At 36.3% G+C, this 22,218-nt stretch overlaps 2 protein-coding genes across 2 annotated transcripts; one reads left to right on the forward strand and one right to left on the reverse strand.

Moving 5' to 3' along the window:
• Positions 1-4,503: 4,503 nt before the first annotated feature.
• LOC103449811 (UPF0496 protein At4g34320-like) lies at positions 4,504-6,507 on the forward strand. The gene is made up of 2 exons (XM_029109591.2): positions 4,504-5,041; positions 5,191-6,507. Exon 2 carries the CDS (start codon positions 5,206-5,208, stop codon positions 6,328-6,330), a length of 1,125 nt encoding a protein of 374 aa, XP_028965424.1. The 5' UTR covers positions 4,504-5,041; positions 5,191-5,205; the 3' UTR covers positions 6,331-6,507.
• Positions 6,508-17,640: 11,133 nt separating this feature from the next.
• On the reverse strand, positions 17,641-21,961 carry LOC103449812 (probable 1-acyl-sn-glycerol-3-phosphate acyltransferase 5). Its single transcript, XM_008389133.4, has 4 exons — positions 21,724-21,961; positions 19,657-20,554; positions 19,357-19,487; positions 17,641-18,352 (listed from the first exon to the last, which is right to left on the reverse strand). The coding sequence occupies exons 2-4, from the start codon at positions 20,220-20,222 to the stop codon at positions 17,913-17,915; spliced, it is 1,137 nt and encodes a 378-aa protein (XP_008387355.1). The 5' UTR covers positions 20,223-20,554; positions 21,724-21,961; the 3' UTR covers positions 17,641-17,912.
• Between the last annotated feature and the right edge of the window lie 257 nt (positions 21,962-22,218).

The raw sequence follows: 22,218 nt of genomic DNA on the forward strand, positions 1-22,218 counted from the left end.
CCTATATTCAGGGATAATATAAAGAATTTCCAATATAGACAATATTCTTTTAGGGACTTGAATATTCCTCTAAAGCTCCTAAATGAGTCCTCAAAAGTGATTGTAGGAGTCCTAAGTAGAAATTCCCATTGGAGATATTGTTAGCATGTAATGATCCGATGACCTTCATATCAACCATCTCTCTTGTTATATTTTAGAGCATGTATGCATTTGGAGAATTCACATTCGGTATTTATTTTGTTGTCAGATGTTTTAAGGGACAGAACTACTCTCTTTTTGGTATTTATTTCGTTGTCATTTGGAGAAACACATTTATCTTTTGCCTCAACCACTCTCTTTTCCAACTTTCAAATGCTCAAAAACTTTTTAGACCATCTCCAAGGGAGATGTCAAATTTTGAACCTAAAATTTAAATTCGACAGCTTATGTGGCATTTTGACTTTTTTTTTATTACATTAGTATTTTTTCTTAATTTCTGTCTTATACTTTAAATTCAATGAACTAACAGTAAAGAAATTAAACATTGCATTGGTAATCTGTACTAACGGTTATAATATTATTTATAGATTGCATTGGTATTGAAACATTGCATTGAAATATCAAATAATAAATGACATTAAAATATTAATAAAAGACATTTAATAATTAGTAAAAAAAATTTGAAGCTGTGAAATTTGACAATAAGCTCCTTTGCTGCCATTCCATGTCATGCCACATATGATTTGGCATTTCAGTTGGAAACATTTAGTGGCTGTCTTTTTTTTACTATTATAGCTTATGTAGACAATTTGGCATCTCATTTAGAGATGCTCTTAGCTACAATTCGCATTAAACAATATATTCTCTTTTTCGAGATTAGGACCTAAGACCTACTTCAATTCTTAGATTAAAACTTAAATTTTAGTTTTTAAACTTACTCCAACTTGCTCCAACCTTGGGGCAAATATGAGTTTTAACCAAAAACTCATTTCTGGGACAAATTTAGCTTAGGATTTCCTATGGGTTAGTGAAGTTGGACCACCATATATGTGTACTTTTTTTAGTTTTATATTTATAAATTCATTTAATCTAACGACTAAAATCTAATATGATCAAATCTAATAGTAGAAAAAAAAAATCTAATGGTCCAAATTTAAATCCAACGGCTGAAGTAATTAAAAAAAAAAATTTTACATGTTTCATATTCTTTCATAGTGTTCCACGAGTTTCATGGTGTCGGTTTAGAGATTTTTCAATATTTATTAGAATCTAAATATTTTTAGGTTAAAATTTTCACAAATTTAAATTAGGATAATCTACATAATTTTTTTTCAAAGTTACTTTAAGGGAAAAATTATTCTAAATTCATTCTTTAATAATCTCGGGCTAAAATTTTAACTCAAAAGAGTTGGAGGAGAAAAATAGTTTTTGAGTCAAAACCTAAATTTTTTGGGTTAAAAATTTGAAGTTTTAATCCAAGGACTGAGATGGTCTAAAAAAAATGGAAAATTAAATTAAAAAAAAAGATGTAAATAATTTACCAAATAAATAAATAATTATTTTTACAGTAGCTAGCAAATGATCATGAATATGAGTGTATGAGCTTGATTGCAAGTCCACGTCTTTGAGTCACATGAGTTTTTTCCCCATTGATACACCACGATAAGTAACTTCACTTAATAATACTGGTTTCAACTTTTTTTGTTGGACAGGTGGTTTCACATTGCCATTGGCTCTCATAGTCAATGAGGTTAGGGATGGAGTGCTTGATGATGATTTAGATCCACTTTGGCTCAAATCGTTTCCTTCATGCATGCCAACCTGATGAAATCGAGTTGACAATATCTTCGATTACTTGTTCCTCTTCTCTCTCTCTCTCTTTTGCCAAAAACCCTAACAATTTTCTATTGAATTTTCTTTCTTTCTTCGTTTTTTATTTGGATTTTTTTCCAATTTGTTGTAGGTTTCAAAACAAAAACTAAGCATATATTTATAAGGAAACGTATATTCAATGGTTAAATGTACAACTTAACCATAGATTAAGATTATCAAAACATTTTTTCTGACAATATTGTAAAGTTACGATCATATTTAATGCCTATTACTATGGACATTCGCACCTGACTATGGACATTTTTTGTTAGAGCATTCAGCGGAGCCAGAAAGATACACCACATCATAAATTAGGGCTTTTATCTTGTGATGGAAGCAGTGTGGTATGCAAAATGGATGAGAAAAAGATAAGAGTTTAATATTTCTTGTTAATAAAAGCAATAAAAAATATGAAAATAAAAATAAAAAAGAAGCGGGAGCGCGTCACGAACCATATGATGTGACGTAGCGTGGAAACGTGTTTGAAATCTCCCATTGGCGGCAACCAGTAGCCTGGAAACACGTGTCAACAAAACCATGACGCCGTGACGACGTAAAAGCAGGTGGATCGGACCACGCGGTGTAAACAGCCTTGCTTTTGACAATTTTTCGGCAGCTTTCCTACCCGTAAGGGGAGTTTTACTAAACCCCTCAATGTCCACAAGTATTACGAAACTGCCACTTAAAAGCTTAAACTCAATAGCTTCCTACATAAACTACAAGATGGATGATAAAAAAATTTAGGTAAATTTGTAATTTTAAGTTTGTGATTTCTTGATTGGCAAGTTACTGTTTGGGATTCAGATTATAAACATCGAGGTTATGATTGAGATGCTGACCCTTTGACAAGATAAACCATCATTTTCTTTGAGTTAATTTGGAGCTCTCTTTCTATTGCCTACAATTTTAGTTGCTTGCATTACCAGATTAACAAATTTGAAGAACATCAAACACCACAGGTACTTTCCCTTCACTTCTAATTTTTCTTTGCAAATTATGCATGTTTTATGGGTGCATGATGAGAATTTTGAAATGTATAAAGTATATAATTTAGCTCATGTGTAATCATCATTTTCTTCATTATGTTCTAGCTGACTGTTATAACGTGCTACTTCTAGAGTATGTCATACTCGTTGTTCCGCCAATTGTGTGGCGCTTTAATTTGTCAAGTTGGCCTTATTTTCTGATTTCATTTTATGTTGGTTCAAAGAGCATTCAAATTTAATTCATTATGTCCTTCTTGAAGACTGTACGTTTTCTTAATAACTATAATAATTATAGCGCTGATGATATAACACTTAACATTTGCACTCGTGGAAGAAATTCAAATCTTACTCACTCTCCTTTACTAGATGAAAAAAGAAAGAAAATCTTAGAAGGCATGCTTGTGAAAAACAATTTGGAAATTTTGAGAAAGTTTAGTATCTTGTTCTAGAAAATACTATGGCTTTTCCCTTTAGTTTTTCTTTCATTCTTATCTAATATTTGATGTTTATCAGAATCATAAAGTGAAATAACTAAAAATGAAAAGTTGATAAACATGACATTAATTTGAGTTATAAACAAAAATGTTATCATTTATTTTTCTCAAGAGATCGATTTAATTTAAAGTGAGTTGATTCAGATTTTCTTAGTCTTTCAAATAACCTTTGAATTTATAGTTGTTTGACTAAATAAATTAAACAAAATTAACAAATAAAATAAAAAATGAGTCTATAAAAAGAGAAAAGTGTATGTTTATTATATCCATAATCTAAATTATGAAATTGGATTAACCATCACGGAATGGCCTAGACGTTCAGAGATTAACGATAAATTTTAAGTCCGTATTTTACATGACACGTTTTGAATTTGTTTCTTGGTACTTGTGAATCACACGATGATTTCTAAACAAAGTCTGAAATGCTTCTAGAGTATTTTTAACCCCAAAAGATAAATTATAGTGACAAAACTACCTACCGATCTTCTTTTAAAATAGGCTAAATTGGATTGTTCATCCCTGTGGTCATACGACACTTGCATGATGACTTCTGTGGTGAAAAAACTAAGAATTAAACCCCTGTGGTCTAGAATGTTAGCAAATTTAGTCCAAAACTAAGATTTCTGTTAAATGACTGTTAAAAGTTGGGGTAAAACTGTATTTTCAGTTCCAATTGACATTGAATTGGGGCTTTTTTTATTTAAAAAATTAAGCATTATTTTTTTTGTTAATTGTTATAAAAAAATTATTTATTTTAAATGTCAATTGAAACTGAAAATACAGTTTTACCTATACTTTTAACAGTTATTTAACAGAAATCTTATTTTTGGACTAAATTTCCTAACATTCTTGACCACAGAAGTTTAATTCCTAGTTTTTTCACCACGGGGGCCATCATGCAAGTTTCCTATGACCACGGGAATGAATAATCCAATTTGGCCTTTAAAATAATAAAATTACCAAAGCGGATTCAAACTTTGGACTAATCTAAACTAAAAAGTCATGATTAGAAACTTCGTGAGGGTATTTGAGTAATTTAGACTGTGGGTAGGGCCCTCTCAAACAGCTTTTAACCCTCTGTAAACAGTACAAATGCAGCTGTTTTACCTTTTCTTGGTCCAAGGGACCATCACTTAGACTTGTTCTGCACTGCTTTGGCTTTTGCCATAATTACTGCCAAACCAAACAAAACCAAAAAGCAAAAGCCTTTGGTCTGAAGCTTCCTCCGCCACCCCCAATCCTTCCAACAAATTCAGGGTCAGGCGGTAACTGTTGCTTTGCGCGTTAACACTGTTAACTCAGCCACATACACAAAACTCCCTCACAGATTTTGGAGAGAGAATGGACATTGCTTCCCGCATTTTCCATCCCCATTGCACTCATTTCTCCCTCATGCGTGCAAGTTATTCCCAAAATCTGAAATCTCAAAACCCCAAACCCCATATTTTCTTTCCCATTAAAATCCTTTTTTTCTCTTCAAATTTTCTCGTTCATCTCTCCCACCACCTTTATTTAATCAAAACCCATCATCTATTTTATCGATTTTTTTTTATTCTCCTGTCAAAGTTGGAAATCTCTGTTCATTTTGTTTTGGGCTGGTCTTGTTTATTGAGGTCGGTTGGAAAAGCTCAAAAAGTTTGCTGCTTTTAATGCTTTTACTCACTGATTTGTGGCGGTGGAGTCTTCAAGGTTGATTTTTTTGTATAAAAGGTAGAAATTCATTGGATTTGGCGAAGTGGGTTTTGCTCAAATCTGCATGTTCCTTATTATTTTGTCTGAAATCTGGGGTTGGAGATTTGATTTGGGGAAGAATTTCATGGTTTTTTATTTCTGGGTTTCTTCTGTTTTTGCTTGTTTAGATCTGGATTGAAGCCATGGGAAGCCATATGAGCAAAAGGAGCGCTGAAACATCGTCATCTGCTATCAATCTGAACAATTTGCAATACACAACTGATCAGTTGACTTCATATGAGGCAGCTTGCAAGCTCGATGCAGACTTGCAGTCCTTCGACACGAACCTCCATACCCGGACCAATCAAGTCATCAACACAATCGCAGCAGGAGTCGAAGTCCGAGCCCTTTCCTTCGATTCCTTGAAGGAGGTGACAGGATGTCTGTTGGAGATGAATCAGGAAGTTGTGAAAGTTATCTTGGAGTGCAAGAAAGACATATGGAAAAATCAGGAGTTGTTTGAGCTGGTTGAGGAGTATTTTGAGAACAGCTTGCAGACACTGGATTTCTGTACTGCATTGGACAAGTGTTTGAAGCGAGCTCGCGATAGCCAGTTGCTTATTCTCGTTGCGCTTCAGCAATTCGAGGAGGAAACCGAAATGGGAGGCAGTCGATACACGAGGACTTTGGAGGAATTGAAGAATTTCAAGACGATAGGTGATCCTTTTACTGAGGAGTTCTTTCAAATATTTCAATCTGTTTATAAGCAACAAATATCAATGCTCGAGAAGTTGCAACTGCGAAAGAACAAGCTCGATAAGAAGCTCAAAGGTATTAATGCTTGGAGGAAGGTGACTAATATGATATTTGTTGCTACATTCGCTGCCGTGTTGATTTGTTCTGTTGTGGCGGCAGCCATGGCTGCTCCACCCGTCGCAGCAGCTCTGGCCGCTGCTAGTTCTATCCCGATAGGCTCAATGGGGAAGTGGATTGACTCCTTGTGGAAAAACTACGAACTTGCTTTGAGGGGTCAAAGGGAAGTGCTTAGCTCAATGCAAGTAGGAACTTATGTTGCCATTAAGGACTTGGACAACATTCGGGTTCTCATTGATCGATTGGAAATTGATATCGAGTCCATCTTGCACAATGCAAGCTTTGCCATTGAGGAAGACGCGGTGAAAGTTGCAATAGAGGACATTAAAAAGAAGTTGGGAGTGTTTATGAAGAATGTGGAGGATTTGGGAACTCAAGCTGATATCTGCAGCCGCGACATTCGAAGAGCAAGGACCGTGGTTCTCCAGAGGATCATCAAACATTCCAACAACTGAAAATCGACCACCCTCGGTATTTAACCAGTTTCTGTTTTGATGTTTCAAGACATTCGAATTTGTGTTAACTTTCTGTTTTTTTTTTCCTTGTCATCATATTTGTTCATTCTTAGATTGTAACTTGGATCCAGACAATTGGTTGATGTATACAAATAATGTAAGATTACATACATTTTACCTCCTCTCTCAATATTTAGGCAAGAAATTGACTTTAACCTAATTGATTGCTTAGCTTTGATGATACTTTTTGGTCCATAACTTTGTGAACTCATGGAATATCGGAATGTCGTGCCGGAAATATTTGAAGATATTGGCAATGAGAGGTCTCCTTCTGTTTGGATTGCCCATTTAGGCATCTTTCTTCTGTGTAAAGCATGCTTAATTGCTACAATTTGAGAGTTGAAACTTGCAAGTTTCAAGAGGAGTCAGGTTATGGTCTCTCCTTTTATGGTTGGTTTTCAATTGTTCATAACCAACTAAGCTAACTTTGTAATTCTCTTGTATCCATGTCTTTTTCTCCGGCAACGAGGAAAACCCTTGCGACTCATTCAATCCCGTGCGAAAAACTCACAATTCACATGTTTGAGTTTACAACTCGTCTCAGCTGCAACCGTTCACGACTAGGAATAAAATTTCATCTTTTATAATGTCCTTCTTTGTTTTGGTTTGGTTAATTACTTTTAAATGAAAATATGACTTTAGCCTTTAAAATTTAATTTTTTTTTAACTAGAAACCCATTATTAGGCGTCACCCCAAGCAAATTTCTTAATTAGGATTAACTTTACACAATTTGTATTTTTAGATGCCTATAATACCCCAATTACTTATTCGTTATGTACAATTAATTATATGGATATTATTTGTTATCTACAATCAATTAATTAATTATATGGATATTATGTGAATTAATGTCATGAAATATTTTTCATACTATCGGACGAATATTAATGATTCTGGAAGAAAAATATAAAAAAAATGTATAAGGGGGTATTGATGCTATTGCTTACTTTCTTTTTTTAGAAAATATACGATATTCATTAATAACAAATGGAATACGTATATCAATGATGATAGAGTGCAAATAGAAGGCCTCGATACAAATCTTGTCGGGATTTTCAACCCGGTTGAATGCAAAAAGAGTGTCACGCACCAACATAATTAATTAAGAATTGCTATCTTCCAAGAGAAGATCAAGAGTTGCAATAGGGTTCCTCAAACCACGTCATAATGTTATCATAACTCAAGTTCATACATGATAGCATGTGTGCCACCTTGTTCGGCTCCCTTCCACTAAAATGTATAAGGGGGTATTGATGCTATTGCCTACTTAAAATATTGTAAAAACAATTTTCTAACTTACATATATAATGAGTAGGTAAATTATTTTAGTTTGCGCACTTGCTTATATAATTAAGGAGTAGGTAAATTATTTTATCACATAAATTAATTTATATTAAAAATGGCTCCATTGAACAAATACTAAATGATGTAGTTATTACATATGGCAATGCATTAGATTGTTGGAAACTTAAAAAACAAATTGTTGTTAAAATTGATTTCTTAATCACAGATTAGGATAATTTGGTTAGAGTAGTTGACTACCATAAACACTAATTACTTTTTTCATCATTCCTAAATTTTTTTTGTAATTATCAATTGTTTTGTAATTATCAACAAGTTGTTCATGTGGTGCTATTTTTATTTTATGATATTTGAAGAGATCTCAACAATTGTTCATGTGGTGTAATTATTTTATGATATTTGAAGAGATCTCAACAATTGTTTATTTTTATTTTACGCTATTTTTGTAATTATCAACAAGTTGTTCATGTGGTGTAATTATCAATTGTTTTGTAATCATCATTCAAGTTGAACGACTATTGATCCAACAATTGTTTTGTAATTATCAACAAGTTGTTCATGTGGTGCTATTTTTATTTTATGATATTTGAAGAGATCTCAAATTCGAAACTGTTATCCACCAATGATCTGAAAAAAAATTTAAAGTTTTGTTTGCTTCGCGAGAATTCACTAGGATAGCACATTTAGGGGCTTCATTTGTATCACGTTTGGATGACCTTTGTAGGTGGGATTGTTCTGAGCTGGATTCGTTGTTCAATGTGTTACAAGTTTCTATCCCAATCTAATAAAATCTTCTATCGTTTAACCGAAAAAAAATAAAATATATATAAACATAAACACCCAATCCAACTTGATGCTATGTTGTGTGGTTAATTCATCACCCCTTCTTATATACATATATATATATATATATATATATATATATATATATATATATATATATATATATATAATTAGCTGTAACTATTCAAAGAAGGGTAAGGCAACCATCTAACCCTTTACCATGGACACGAAGAATGACTTACATACATCTTTCATGTTATTAACATTGCATTGGAGAGTGTTACATCTCTTGTGATTATGAGATAAAAATAAAATTGATCCGAACTCTAGAAATATCAACTTACTTGCACTGTGTGCCTACACAAGGGGTACCTTTTTGACTTTTCGTCTTAATCATTAGGAAGAAAAATATCTATAGACAAAGAGTTAGTTGACAATTTGCAAATATAAGTTTGATTGGGGATTAAAAAAAAAACATGAGTTAGACAAACAAATGATTGAAAATCCAAGTCATATAAGCAAGGCATTGTACATCCATGAAAAAGGAAAATTGCATTTTTGACTCGTTTAATCATTCGTAATCAGATTGAAGGGAATTGAATTGAGGAGTACTTGGATTGAGGGAGAATCAGAATTACACTTCTATTAAAGTTGTTTACTAAACTAGCTGGAATTGGATAAGAATGATATTAGTTTCATATAACTTGTCTACTAATTCATCTGAATCAAAATTAAAACTTGCTTGATTACTAAATTGCCCTCGTTCAAATATATTATTCTTGTACTAATTAATAAAATTTTGTTGCAGTCATATTTAGAATATGAATGTGATTGTGTAAATCCTAGTGTATCTAGGAGTATCTTTTATTCCTTTTAGTAGTCTAATTCTTATTAGAGTTGTAATCCTAAAAGGGTAAGGATTTAACATATCCTACTACTATAAATAAAGGCACAACGGGGTGATACAACACACATCTCACAATTAAATCTCTCTCTTCTCTGTCTCACTACCGCCGACCTCCCTCTCTCTATCCCTTTGGAATAACTCAGTTAAATAGGCCTACAACACGTTATCAGCACGTTCTTATCAGAAGCTAAGGAACTGAATAATCGTAGGAGGAGGCTCTCTTCTACAAAATTCAAAGGCTTTTATGTGTTTTCTACCAATCAAGTACGCTTAAAATAAAGGAAGTTATTTGAAACGTCTAAGAAGCATGAAAACATTCCCCATGATGCATGAACCCCTCTATGTTTATATTTTCCTTTTGATATATATTGTATATGTTTCATGCATTACAATTATATTGCTATGTGGAATTTGTGAGTCAAAGCATATAAATAAATTAGAAGCAAGCTAGGGTTTTTTCAAACCCTAGAGAAATTGAAAAATAAAAAATAAAAAATCAGGAACTATGCGGCACGGTCGTGGCACCGCCGTTGTCCTTCGCGCTAGCCTGCAGCCCAGCTGCGTCGAGCACGCTACCAGGACGACATTGTTCCAACGTCAGGACCATGGTAGGAGTCCTTCAAGCTTAGCTGCGCCTACACGGACACACCGGGCCTTCAACCTGGCTGGCTTACCCGGGCCCAAAGCTCAGCCCATCTCCACAGAAAGCCTACAACCTTCTTGGACCTGTCTATGTATTCTCAGCTTAACCTGTCAGCAGCCTTGTGCTGCTGGGCTTTGTCCCGAGCCTTAAGCCTGCCTGTAGCAAGCCCATGCCGTTTGCTAGGCTTTAACCTTGCCTAGGCCCACTTGCCTACAGCTTTTGCTGCTGGACTTGGCTTGCCCCGACCGGAACCCAGCTTCGGCTGGGCTTCCTAGACTAAGCCACGGCTAGCTTTTGGCTGGGCCTGCACCCGTGTCCAATTACTTGGCCCAATACTAGCAACGTTGGTTGCTGGGCTCCCCAAACCACACGACCCGAGGCCTGCAGCCCTCCTGTGACCCAATATGCCTACAACCAAACCTGCAGGGCCCACTCCCATGTCTTTTTTGACTCGATACCAATTTTTTGGCATCCCCGCGCTATAAATCATGCCTAAAATATTTTTTGGTGCGCCTTGGTTTACGCTAGTTAATTCTAATTTAATAATCACTTGGTTTATCAACAACCGAAGCTAATATGACCTGTTTGTCATTATTTTGCTTCCACGATCGACCCCGTTTGGTCCTGATCTATTGAATTAATTAAAAGTGACTTACAGTCCATTAATTTGATAATTAATCCAAAATTATTGACCTGAAGATCACTTTTGGACATTAATGATTCAATAATTTATACTTTGAACCGTTGACATCCTTTTGTAGTCCTAAAGCTTTCACACTTGAGTTCCTAAAGCAACTCAAATCCATTACACTTAAATTAGCATATTGCATTCTGTGTTTTTGCAGGAACCTCTTCTTTATGAACTAATCGTTGATAAAACTAAATTGAGCATGTAGTTTCATATTTAGTGCATTTGAAGTTTTCATTCAAAACTTACCACATGAAACCTGTAACTTTCATGCATAAATTAAACCAATACATGTCTATAGAACCCGAATGTTCTACGATGTATGCCTATGGATTACCAAATAACTAACCACGTTTTGTTGTACCCTTCGTTTTAGGGACATGTCGAACTTGAACAAGCTTGATTGCACTTCTCTGGAAGTATTTGGAAGAAACTACCTGCAATGGGTTCAAGATGTGAAACTCCATCTTACTGCAAAGGGTATTAGAGCCACCATTGAGGCACCTATCGATGACAAACATGTCGACGAAGCTCAAAAAGCTACTGCGATGTTCTTCATTCGAAGACATATCCATGATGTTATGCAGACCGAGTACCTCGTTGAGGATGATCCACACACCCTTTGGCTTACTCTAATCAACTGATTCGATCACTAGAAAGACATCTACTTGCCTGAAAAGACACGACTGATAACATCTACGCTTCCAAGCCTTTAAGTCCATGAATGAATACAACTCTAAAGTTTGTAGAATCCGATCACTACTTAAGTTCTGTAAAGTGGAATTAACTGAATTAGATATTTTGGAGAAGACCTATTCGACCTTCCATGCCACCAATATTGTGCTACAACAACAATATAAGGCACAGAAGTTTACCAAATATTTGAATTTGATCTCTGTTTTACTTCTCGTTAAAAAACAAAACCAGCTTTTAATGAAGAAACATTAAGCTCGACCTACTGGCTCGAATGCCGCACCTAAATCGCATGCAACCAATTTTAGTAGCCACAAACGACGCAAAAATCATCTTGGCCATGGCAATGGGCGGCAAGCCGCACCACGGGCCCAAGGTCCACATAAACAAGGCACACCCAAGGGAGGAAATTTGACCCAAAAGCGCAAACCCCTTACCCTTAATTCCCCAAACTTCAAGAACAAAGGAAAAGTTACCATTTGGCTTCCACTGAAATGGACATGTGTTACCACTGTGGATTAAATGATCATTGGTCACGTTTATGCAGAGTTACCCCTGTGGCTATTGCCAAGTATCATTCCCGTCATGAGTCTAACTTTGCACATGTGGAACATCCTGAAGATGCTACTACATCCATAGAGATATCAGATTTTCAGAAGGCATAAGCTCCTATGGAAGAATAAATTTTATACATGTTTTTAGGATGTTTTACCCCTAGTGGCCTAACCCACTAGGAGTCTAGGTTTTTTTATGGTTTAATTTTAGACAATTTTTCTAAGTATTTGGAATAATTTGTTTGGTTTTGGTTTGTTTTGAATTATGGATTGTTATTTTATGGATATTATTTCTCGAATTGATTAATTGAATTAATGGAATTATATTTATACATGTGAAACCATATTGAAACCACTAAAGATAATGGTTCTGAATTTCTTTGTATCACTTCATACGAATATGGCTAGAAGCATATTCACGAAAAGTTGGAACGTCTCCCAAGTGGGTTGTACATAACAACCATTCGCGGCATAGAAGCCCACCATGTGGCCGGCCCTGTGCCTGAGTTCCAAAGCACTTTACTGCTTTGGCATGACCATATGGGACATCCTAAACGTGACATGATGTGCCGTATCCTTAAATCATCACATGGACATCATTTATCTCCATACATTGGATTCCCGCCATGCAAAGCGTGTTCTTTGGGGAAGTTGAATACTTAACACTTGATTACAAAGTTTATTCACAACCCTCCTAAGTTTCTTCAGAGGATTCAAGGGGATATTTGCAGACTTATCCAATTAACATGCGGATCATTTAGATACTTTATGGTGTTGGTTGATGCATCGACATGATGGTCACATGTTTGCCTGTTGTCCACATGCAACGCTGCATTTGCGAAATTCCTAGCATAAATTATTAAGCTAAGGGCTCACCACCCTGATTATCCAATCAAGTCGATTCAACTAGATAACGCTGGAGAGTTTACGTCATAGACTTTTGAACATTATTGCATGTCAGTAGGGATTGAAGTGGAACATCATGTACCCCATGTTCACACCCAAAACGGCCTCGCAAAAGCTTTCATAAAGCACCTTCAATTGATAGCTCGGACTTTGGTTATGCGAATCAAACTGCTGGTCTGCCTAGGGTTATGCAATATTGCATGCAGCTATGCTGGTCTGCCTGAGGCCCACCGTTACCCAACCTCATTCACCGTTACAGTTGGTTACTGGATATGAGCATGATGTTTCACATTTATGTGTGTTTAGGTGTGCAGTTTATATGCCAATAGTGCTGCCACTACGTACCAAAATGGGTCCTCAGAGAAAAATGAGAATTTACGTCAGTTATGATTCGCCATCAATTGTTCGCTATTTAGAACCCTTGACAGGAGATCTCTTTACCGCACGTTTTGTGGATTGTCACTTTGATGAGACAGTATTCCCATCGTTAGGGGGAGATAAACATGTTAATGTTCCTAGAGAATGCCACAAATTGTTGTGGTATGCTCTCACTATGTCTCATTTAGATTCCCGCACTGCCCAGTCTGAAACTAAGGTGCAACGAATTATGGATCTTCAGAGCATTGCTCAAAGCATGCCGGATGCTTTTACGGATCTAGGTAAGGTGACAAGATCACATAAACCCGCTGCAAACACATCTGCAAGGATAAATGTACCTCATGTACGTCACAATCCTGCTTGGGAAGGCCAGACCGTCCTCGAAGGTAGGGAGGTTGCACCTTCCACGCAACCTGGTACATTGGCTGTTAGCTAATTATTTGCTCTAACCCTAAAGCGTGGCAAACCCCTTGGTTCAAAGGATTCACAACCTTGGAAAAGGAAATCGGCACCAATTAGGGACCTTAGTTTGAATCCGAACATCGCTTACTCATCTGTTCCAATGCATGAAGTTATTCTAGATTACGTTGATGTCTTAGACGAAACAACCTGACCTCCCGAGAATCGTAATATTTTGGTCCACTATGCAGTATTGGATGAGGTTTGGAATCGGAATGCGATGATCGTCGACGATGCATTTGCGTACACAGTAGCTACTGATATCATGCTTAACGATGACATTGAACTACGTTCCATTGATGAATGTCGACGTAAAACGAATTAGTCACACTAAAAACAAGCAATATAGGTCGAACTCGATTCGCTTGCGAAACGTAAAGCGTTTAGACATATAGCTCCTACTCCACCATATGTGAAGCCCGTTATCAACAAGTGGGTTTTCGTGAGGAGGCGTAATGAGAATAATGAAACAGTGTGATACAAAGCACGCCTTGTATCACAAGGCTTCTCTCAGCGCTCTGGATTGATTATGAGAAGACGTATTCCCCCGTAATGGACGTTATAACATTCCACTACCTAATCAGTTTGGTAGTTTCCAAAAAACTGAATATGCAGCCTATGGACGTGGTAACTGTGTATCTCTATGGGGATTTAGATATGACAATCTACATGAAAGTTCCAGAATGACTTCCATTGACTGGTTCAAATAGTTCTAGACCACAAAACACTCTCTCAATTAGATTGAGGAGATCACTTTATGGATTGAAACAATCTGGTCGGATGTGGTATAACCTTTTGAGTGAATATTTGACAAGTCAGGGTTATATGAACAATGAATTATGCACATACGTGTTCATAAAGAAGTCATATTCTGGATTTACGATCGTTGTAGTTTATGTCAACATCATGAACCTCATCAGAACTCCAGCAGAGCTTGAGGAAATTGTCATTCACTTAAAATCGAAATTTGAGATGAAAGATCTTGGGAAAACTCGATATTGCCTCGGCCTAGAGATCGAGCATTGTTCAAATGGAGTCCTAGTACATCAATCGAACTACACCCAAAAGGTGTTGCGACGTTTTAATGAGGATAAAGCGAAGCTTTCGAGTACTTCTATGGTCGTTCGAACTCTAGATACTAAACGAGATCCCTTTTGTCCAAATGAGGATGAGGAAGAGATTTTGGAGCCTGAAGTTCCATACCTAAGTACAATTGGGGCTTTATTGTACTTGGCTCAATGCATTAGACCCGACATCTTCTTCGTTGTTAATCTTTTGGCTAGATACAGCAATGCGACCACACAAAGATATTGGAATGGTCTTAAAGACATTTTCCGCTACCTCAAGGGTACGACGGATTTAGGCTTGTTTTACACCCATAAATCTTCGAGAGGTGTCGCCCTCCTCGGTTCTCAGGTTGATTCCCGCCTTGTTGGTTACGCAGATGCTAGATATCTGTCTGACCTACATAGGGCATGTTCTCAAACGGCTATGTTTTTACCGTTGAAGACACCGCTATAACTTGGTGGTCTACCAAGCAAATGCTAGTTGTGACTTCTTCAAACCATGCTGAGATTCTCGCCCTACATGAAACATCACGTGAGTGCTTTTGGTTGAGAGCAATCATGGAACATATTTGAAGCACTAATGGTCTTACTTCCGTCGTTGACCTTCCTACAACGATCTTTGAAGACAATGCAGCATGTATTGAGCAGTTAAAAAAGGGATACATCAAGGGAGACAACATCAAGCACATAACATCAAAGTTATTTTATTCTAATCAACAATAACAATATCAGAACATTAAAGTCAAGCAAATCCGTTCCCAGGACAACTTGGCCGATCTTTTCACCAAGTCATTGCCCAAGTCTACTTTTCAAAAGCTCGTCCAAAGAATCGGTATGCGTAAATTATCTGAGTTGAATCACTTATAGTTCTCTTATTTAGAAGTTATGTCTAATTCAGAGGGAGTATCCAGAAGTATACTCACTTTATCTTAATGTACTCTTTTTCCTATGATTAGGAGCATTTTTCCCACTGAGTTTTTGCTACCCAACGAGGTTTTGATAAGGCGCCCATCCTGGATGATCATAGTCATTTGAGTTCACTACTTTTGCTTGTTTGACGTTTGTTTTAGACATTATGCATACTTCTCACTTTTCTCCTTAGTCTATGGGTTTTCCCCATGCCTTGGGTTTTACCATAGCGAGGTTTTGTGAGTTCTACTACCAATGCATACTTTCTTTAAATTTGAGCCTCGCATTTGCCCGTTGTGATGCCGACTTCATCAATTGTTCTACCTTATCTACTGAAGATCTGATGCGATGTTTTGTTTGAGTATTTACACACTCAAGGGGGAGTGTTGTAGTCATATTTAGAATAAGAATGTGATTGTGTAAATCCTAGTGTACCTAGGAGTATCTTTTATATTCCTTTTAGTAGTTTAATTCCTATTAGAGTTATAATCCTAAAAGGGTAAGGATTTATCCTATCCTACTACTATAAATAAAGGCACAATGGGGTGATACAACACACACCTCACAATTAAATCTCTATCTTCTCTCTCTCATTGCTGCTGGCCTCTCTCTCTCTATTCCCTTATAATAGCTCAGTTAAATAGGCCTACAACAAATTTAAGTTTATATAGATAACCATATATAAACGTTTAATCTAAATAATAACATTTATCCAGATAAAATTCATCAATTATCTATTCTTCCCGATCTCTAGTCTTTTCTTGTTAAACAATACTTGGCTAATCAAAGAATGAGCAGGAACTCCTGCTCAAAATTGTTCGCTGCCAATTTATAGAACTTCGTGTTTCTAATCAAAACAGTTCATATTATAAATCTCCCTATATAGATCCTCTCTGCAAAAAAAAAAAATCAATTAAAATTAAGGTTGTTTAGTCATTGAACTGTATAAAAACAAATGAAGGGAATTGGTAAAAGCATTATGAACCGTCTATGTATTTGCTAGAACAGATTGACTAAACAACCTTAGTTTTAATTCATTTTGACTAAACAACCTTAGTTTTAATTCATTTTATCCAGAAATGATCTTTACAGTGTAATTGATAATATAAACCGTTTTGATCATAAGTACAAAGCTCTGTGATTCAAATACTAAGAATTGTGAGTAGGAGTTCTTACTCATTTTTTAGTAGCCAAGTAATGCTCTTTCCTTCTCCAACCTGCACAGCCCTCGCACGCCTTCCTTTTTTTCACAGCCCTACCACGCCTTTCTCTTTTCTTTTCCAGCCCTTTCCCATCAGCTCCCATTTTCAAGGGTCCTCCACACCTCCCCCTTTCCTCCGTATCATCTTCTTCCCCAGCCCCAACAACTTCTCATATTCACACATCCCTCGCACTATCTCCTATATTCACATGTCCTCCCACCGCTTCCCAAATTGGTAGATTTCTGGTGAAGACGAATTGAGGGCAATTTTGAAACAAAAGTCTGATTCCTGTAGGACACCAATTCAAGGAATCTAAATACCACCGATTGTTAGAAAATCCGACTATGGGAAATTCCGAAATGTGATTCCCCATTTGAGCTGGGTCCCACCCAGATTTTCATTCCTTTCATGCTAGTAAACAAGGGAATTGCTCAAACTATGTACAATTCTGCTTACGCTCATTTCATTCTGCCTTCGTAAACACGCCTTTATGTTTCCTTGCTAATTGTTTAAAGAAAATGATTTTCACATACTATTATGTAATTTTATCCATTGATTCTCTTTTGACTACTCGACCCAAACACCAAAAATAACAATTTATAACAGAGAAAATTAGCGTGCGAAAATCACTTTTTATATTGAAAAGGAAATTTGCTACTCATTAAGTAGAGCATAGACATTTAGTTAATTAATTACATATTAAATTTTGTTTCAAAATCCTACAAACCATCACATTTCTTGATTATAATGGATGAAGATACATTGCAAATAGATGTCATTTTATTTTCTACAAATCACATGACATACCGAACGACATCGTTCTCATGCCCGTTTGGGATGAACAGCTTTCAAAAAGCAAAGTAAATTTACCCTTCTGGATCTGGCATTTTCAACTGTAAGTAAAACAATCTGCATCATAGACTGTTCTCAATAATGAAACTTTTCTGGTGTCTGTATGGGATCGAGACCCACTTATGAATTACAACCAGTAGAAGGATCAAACCTAAAACCTCTCGTCTTTCCCTCAATACTAAGATGATTTGTGCTTAAACAAACCTTTTACAAGGCTAAAAAGTGGTGATGGTCGAAAATTGTAAATGGTTGCGGCTGTGAGATAAGCGCATACCGAAGTTACGTAAATTTTAAACCAGATGGAAGAGAAAATGGTTAGGTATGTAAATATTGCAGTCATGATACTCACGGCCACAAAATTAAGAAGGCACTTCAGAGTAGAAAGGTCACCTTCGGATCCTTCATGAGGAAAATGCCCTTGAGAATCAAATTCAGAAAGCAACTGGTCCTTGAGATGAAATCTGTTCATTAACCAAGTTGTAACTTCGTCTTCAGATGTTGGAATATTGTCAAGGGGGATACGTTGGACATGCATATGAACTTCAGAAGGGTTCACACCAGAGGCATTGTCGAAGAAAGTAGGGCAGCTGGGTTTGTAGCCAATAGTCACATCATAAACTGCGGTGAACAGACAGACTAAATTACATTTAAGAGTAAGGGTGAAGTGAAAAAATAACACAATGACCTTCTACATGCTCTAAAAGACGTGGCTAGAATGTCAAACAAGCTCAATAGTACATAGTCGTATAACCTCAATCCTATATGGTCCAACAACTTTTTTTCTTCTGTAGAAAACTACTAGCTACTTGACTGTAAATCATCAAAGTGAAAGGTAAACCAAAAATGATTAACAATTAAAGTTTTGAGTAAATGAATGCAAATAAGAGGTATGAAGAATGAAATCCTGCAACTCAAGTATTCTAACCACAGATGTTGCTCCTTATTTCAATTAGGAAGAGTATTCAAACAAGATGCCGTGAAGTCATCCCAAGTGATAAGAAGAATATTCCACGAAGTTGAATTTTTTGGAAAGAAGACAAGGTAGTCCGAATATTATCAGATTCTTGTAACTAACTTCAACCCATTCTGATCGACAAGATCTGGATTGTGTAGATATTCTACAGCATGGGTTAGCGTTTCAAAATTCTCTCTGCACAGACCGACAACAAAATCCATATATTCAAATACTTGATTTAAGTCTTTGAATTAACAGGAAAGCAAGGCCCTACCTAAATGAGTGATAAAGTACAGATGTTTGAAGTGCCAAGTTAAAAATTTATAGAAGTAGTTAAAAGCCATATGAACATACAAGCTTTATGCGAAGCCAAGGTTTGGTTTCATCCTGAGAGTCAATGGATAATTCTTTGAAATACATTAATAAAGAAAAACATAAACAAATTTCGGAAAAAAAAGAAGAGGGAACTTTTATAAGTAGGGCAGCATTGCTTGTAAGTCGAGTAATTAATATTGTTAGCTGAAGATGAGTCAATTTTAGGTAGAACCAATTAAAGGCGAATCAGTCGCATTCAACAAAAGATGTTTTGCATTTCAAATTAAAGAAAAAAGCAAGATTAGTTCAAATAAATGAGTGAACCTAAAAGATAAGAGGTAAATAAGAGAACCTGCATCCAAAGAGCCCCTCAATTCTTCTAAAGAGGCACAGAAGCCCTTTGTTTTTGGAAGTAAGACATGCTTTAGGACAGGTAATCCATTCTCAGCAGCATATTTCTGACTGCGTATGCACTTCTGCTCACTGCATAAAATAGTCAGGTGAAGAAACGATTCAATACATTATAGAATAACAAGTCTGAGACGAGAACCAATGTATAGATACTGTTCATAGTCAAAGTAATGTTGCATGCCCTTAGATTATACCAACTCTACAATAAAAAATGGAAAGCAGAAGCAGTTCAAGAAATTACGTGAAATCTGTTCCTTCTGGGAAAAGAGCAAGCCAGAGGGAATCTTTGGGATCCTTTAGAGTTGAAAGCATTCGACGCATGTTTAATTCATCGACCTCCCACTTCCTCTCCACAGAGATGAACTCCAATATGTGAAACGACCAACCAAACACAGGCAGTTTCATCAAACTGCTTTTAAGAATATACTTTATGTATCCCTGGCGTCCCTTTCGCAGTGCCAGGTCCCACAAGTACATCCAATCAACCTCAGTCCTATGGTTTGACATAAGCAAGATGCGCTCACCAGCAGGAACAGTTTCTCCAGAAATAATAACTTTAGTCTTGTTTATCTTTTCAAAAAGAAAAGGCCACAAAGCTATCCAATTACCATAGAAGAAGGATGTTACTCTTCTACTGTAATGTATGCTGAAAAGTCTAATTATAACAGCACCCAAAAAGCCGAAATAGACTAACATCATGAATGCAGTCAAAACAAGTACAAGTAAGCACACAACACCCCTAATTGCTCTCAGTGGAGTTAAAGGAAGGTGCTTCATTGCATCATTCGAAGGTCTTTGAACTTCCATGTGTACTCAAGTTGTCAAACCCGACCACGATTTGTAATTGTAGTTATACTCTTCTGTAATGTATCCACGTGCAGTGATCTTAATGGGATGATGCAGTCCCAACCCAAAAGGTCAGTGATTGCAATAAATTTAGCAGCTATTATGCTCCTAGGCACCTAGCAGAATATTGAGGGCACGCTTGTTCTTGGCTTTAAGAACCGAGTCCTACATAATCTAGTAACAGTGCGGACCATAAAGTGTCTTAGCAAAAGATATTTCTGAAGGGATGTGTTAGCAAATTCCTTTGGATAAAAATGACAAGGAATTCATCAGTGGAAATGAAATTATGTACCCTGCAAAAGGAAAGTCAGGAAAATACTCAGCAATGTGTCATGTAACCAAATTAGCGTAGTGCGGTAGGAAGCATTGATAAATGAGGCCATGCACAGGTAACAGTTGGCAGGGGGAAAAAAGCAGAGGAAAAGACAGTTTACAAGATGGCATATCAGTTACAATTGGTATTTCAACATTTCACTATAACATAAACATTGAACAAAAGCATAGCTAACTCCTGCATAAAGCATCCAACGTGAATGGTATGTTCATTCACAGTAAGCCATGCCTCGGAAAAAGGTTGAAACAGTTTAGCAAGGTCTTGAAAGCAGGTAGGTTATTCACAGTTTACCTTTTGAAATGTCAATAACATCTCCCAAAAAAGCACATCGAAGAAGAATAAGGCTCAAATTATGATTACAGCAAAACTTGCATGTAGCTCATTGTCAATAATAAACAATTTCGTAATTCCACGATTTGTACTTGAATTAGTTAAATCGTAAACCAATAGTTTAGACTCTAAAATAACCACATATCATCTATAATTCCAACATGCACAGTCAGCTATAAGTGTATAACAAAATACTTCATTTATTCTCTTCAAACGTAGAAAAATGAAAATGCGAGTGCCGCCAAAGCTTATGAACCTTATCATTGATTGCAGGGAAAACTGCGTAAATATTTAGCGACGATAATTAACCACGTATTACCTAAAATTGCATATAGTCAACTATATCCACTTACTTAACTGTAATCTAAACAGTGGGATTATATAAACAGGATTAAAATTCCTTGATCTAATTACTTTCCAAGCAACTCAATTCTCAATCAATGCCGAAATTGAAGTGAATACGAGTGACTTCGCAACCTCATAAAGGAAAAGCTATGGATCTAAAGCTGAATTCTCACTACCAAATCGGTTCCTGTTCTTCTGATACACAAATAAAAAATGGGAGTGACGCCGAAACTATTGTATTGGAATATCATTTTAGTGTTCATCAGATTCACAAAATAAAGAGACAGATGAAAAATCACAAGTGCACTATAATTGTTTCAGAGCAATTAGGAAATGAGATCGAGCAGTTTCCTGAGACTACTTAAAACTTTCTCGGATATTCTCGGCAACCGAACAGCAGTCTATAAGCATAAAGATACTGTAAGATCAGAGACTAGGAGTATGAGATTGTACCTGGTTGCGGCGAGCATGCAGCAGCTCCGCGACGGTGCCTTCGTAGATAACAAGATATGTCTGTGGGAGGGAGCTTCGAGAGTGGGAGGAGACTATGTGAGACTGTGAGTAGGAAAAGGAGCTCGAAAGTGTCTGAAATTACGGATTCAGCCACGGGCCTCCTGCTGACCGAAATTGGTCAGGATGGAACCCGGATATTACTCAGCCCAGTCTGAATATCTGCAGTCGTTCTTATTTCAGCACTTTAATTATTCCATCACATTGTAATTAAGGCTTTTTATATTAGCACCCCCACAAAATTTGTGTTGAATGCACCCTACATTAAAATGTAACATTAAATGATTTATTTACTCTATTATACAATGGCAATTTTGACCTTATAAAGTTAAAAAAAAAATTCTAAATACACCCAAAATCACTTTTAAGGTATTATTTATCTTCAACTATCAAAATCCCTCCGACCCTCCATTGTTGAACAAAACCCTAACCAATGAA

This window comes from Malus domestica, chromosome 10 (genome assembly GCF_042453785.1).
Source record: "Malus domestica chromosome 10, GDT2T_hap1".
Classification (NCBI taxonomy): Eukaryota; Viridiplantae; Streptophyta; class Magnoliopsida; order Rosales; family Rosaceae; genus Malus; species Malus domestica.

Excerpts from the sequence above, each read along its gene's own strand:
- LOC103449811 (XM_029109591.2), top strand. The coding sequence starts at position 5,206 with ATGGGAAGCCATATGAGCAAAAGGAGCGCTGAAACATCGTCATCTGCT.
- LOC103449812 (XM_008389133.4), bottom strand. The coding sequence starts at position 20,222 with ATGGAAGTTCAAAGACCTTCGAATGATGCAATGAAGCACCTTCCTTTA. Across the intron at positions 19,488-19,656 it reads CCAGAAGGAACAGATTTCAC|TGAGCAGAAGTGCATACGCA; the intron begins GTAATTTCTTGA and ends TATTTTATGCAG. Across the intron at positions 18,353-19,356 it reads GAGGGGCTCTTTGGATGCAG|TTTATGATGTGACTATTGGC; the intron begins GTTCTCTTATTT and ends TGTTCACCGCAG.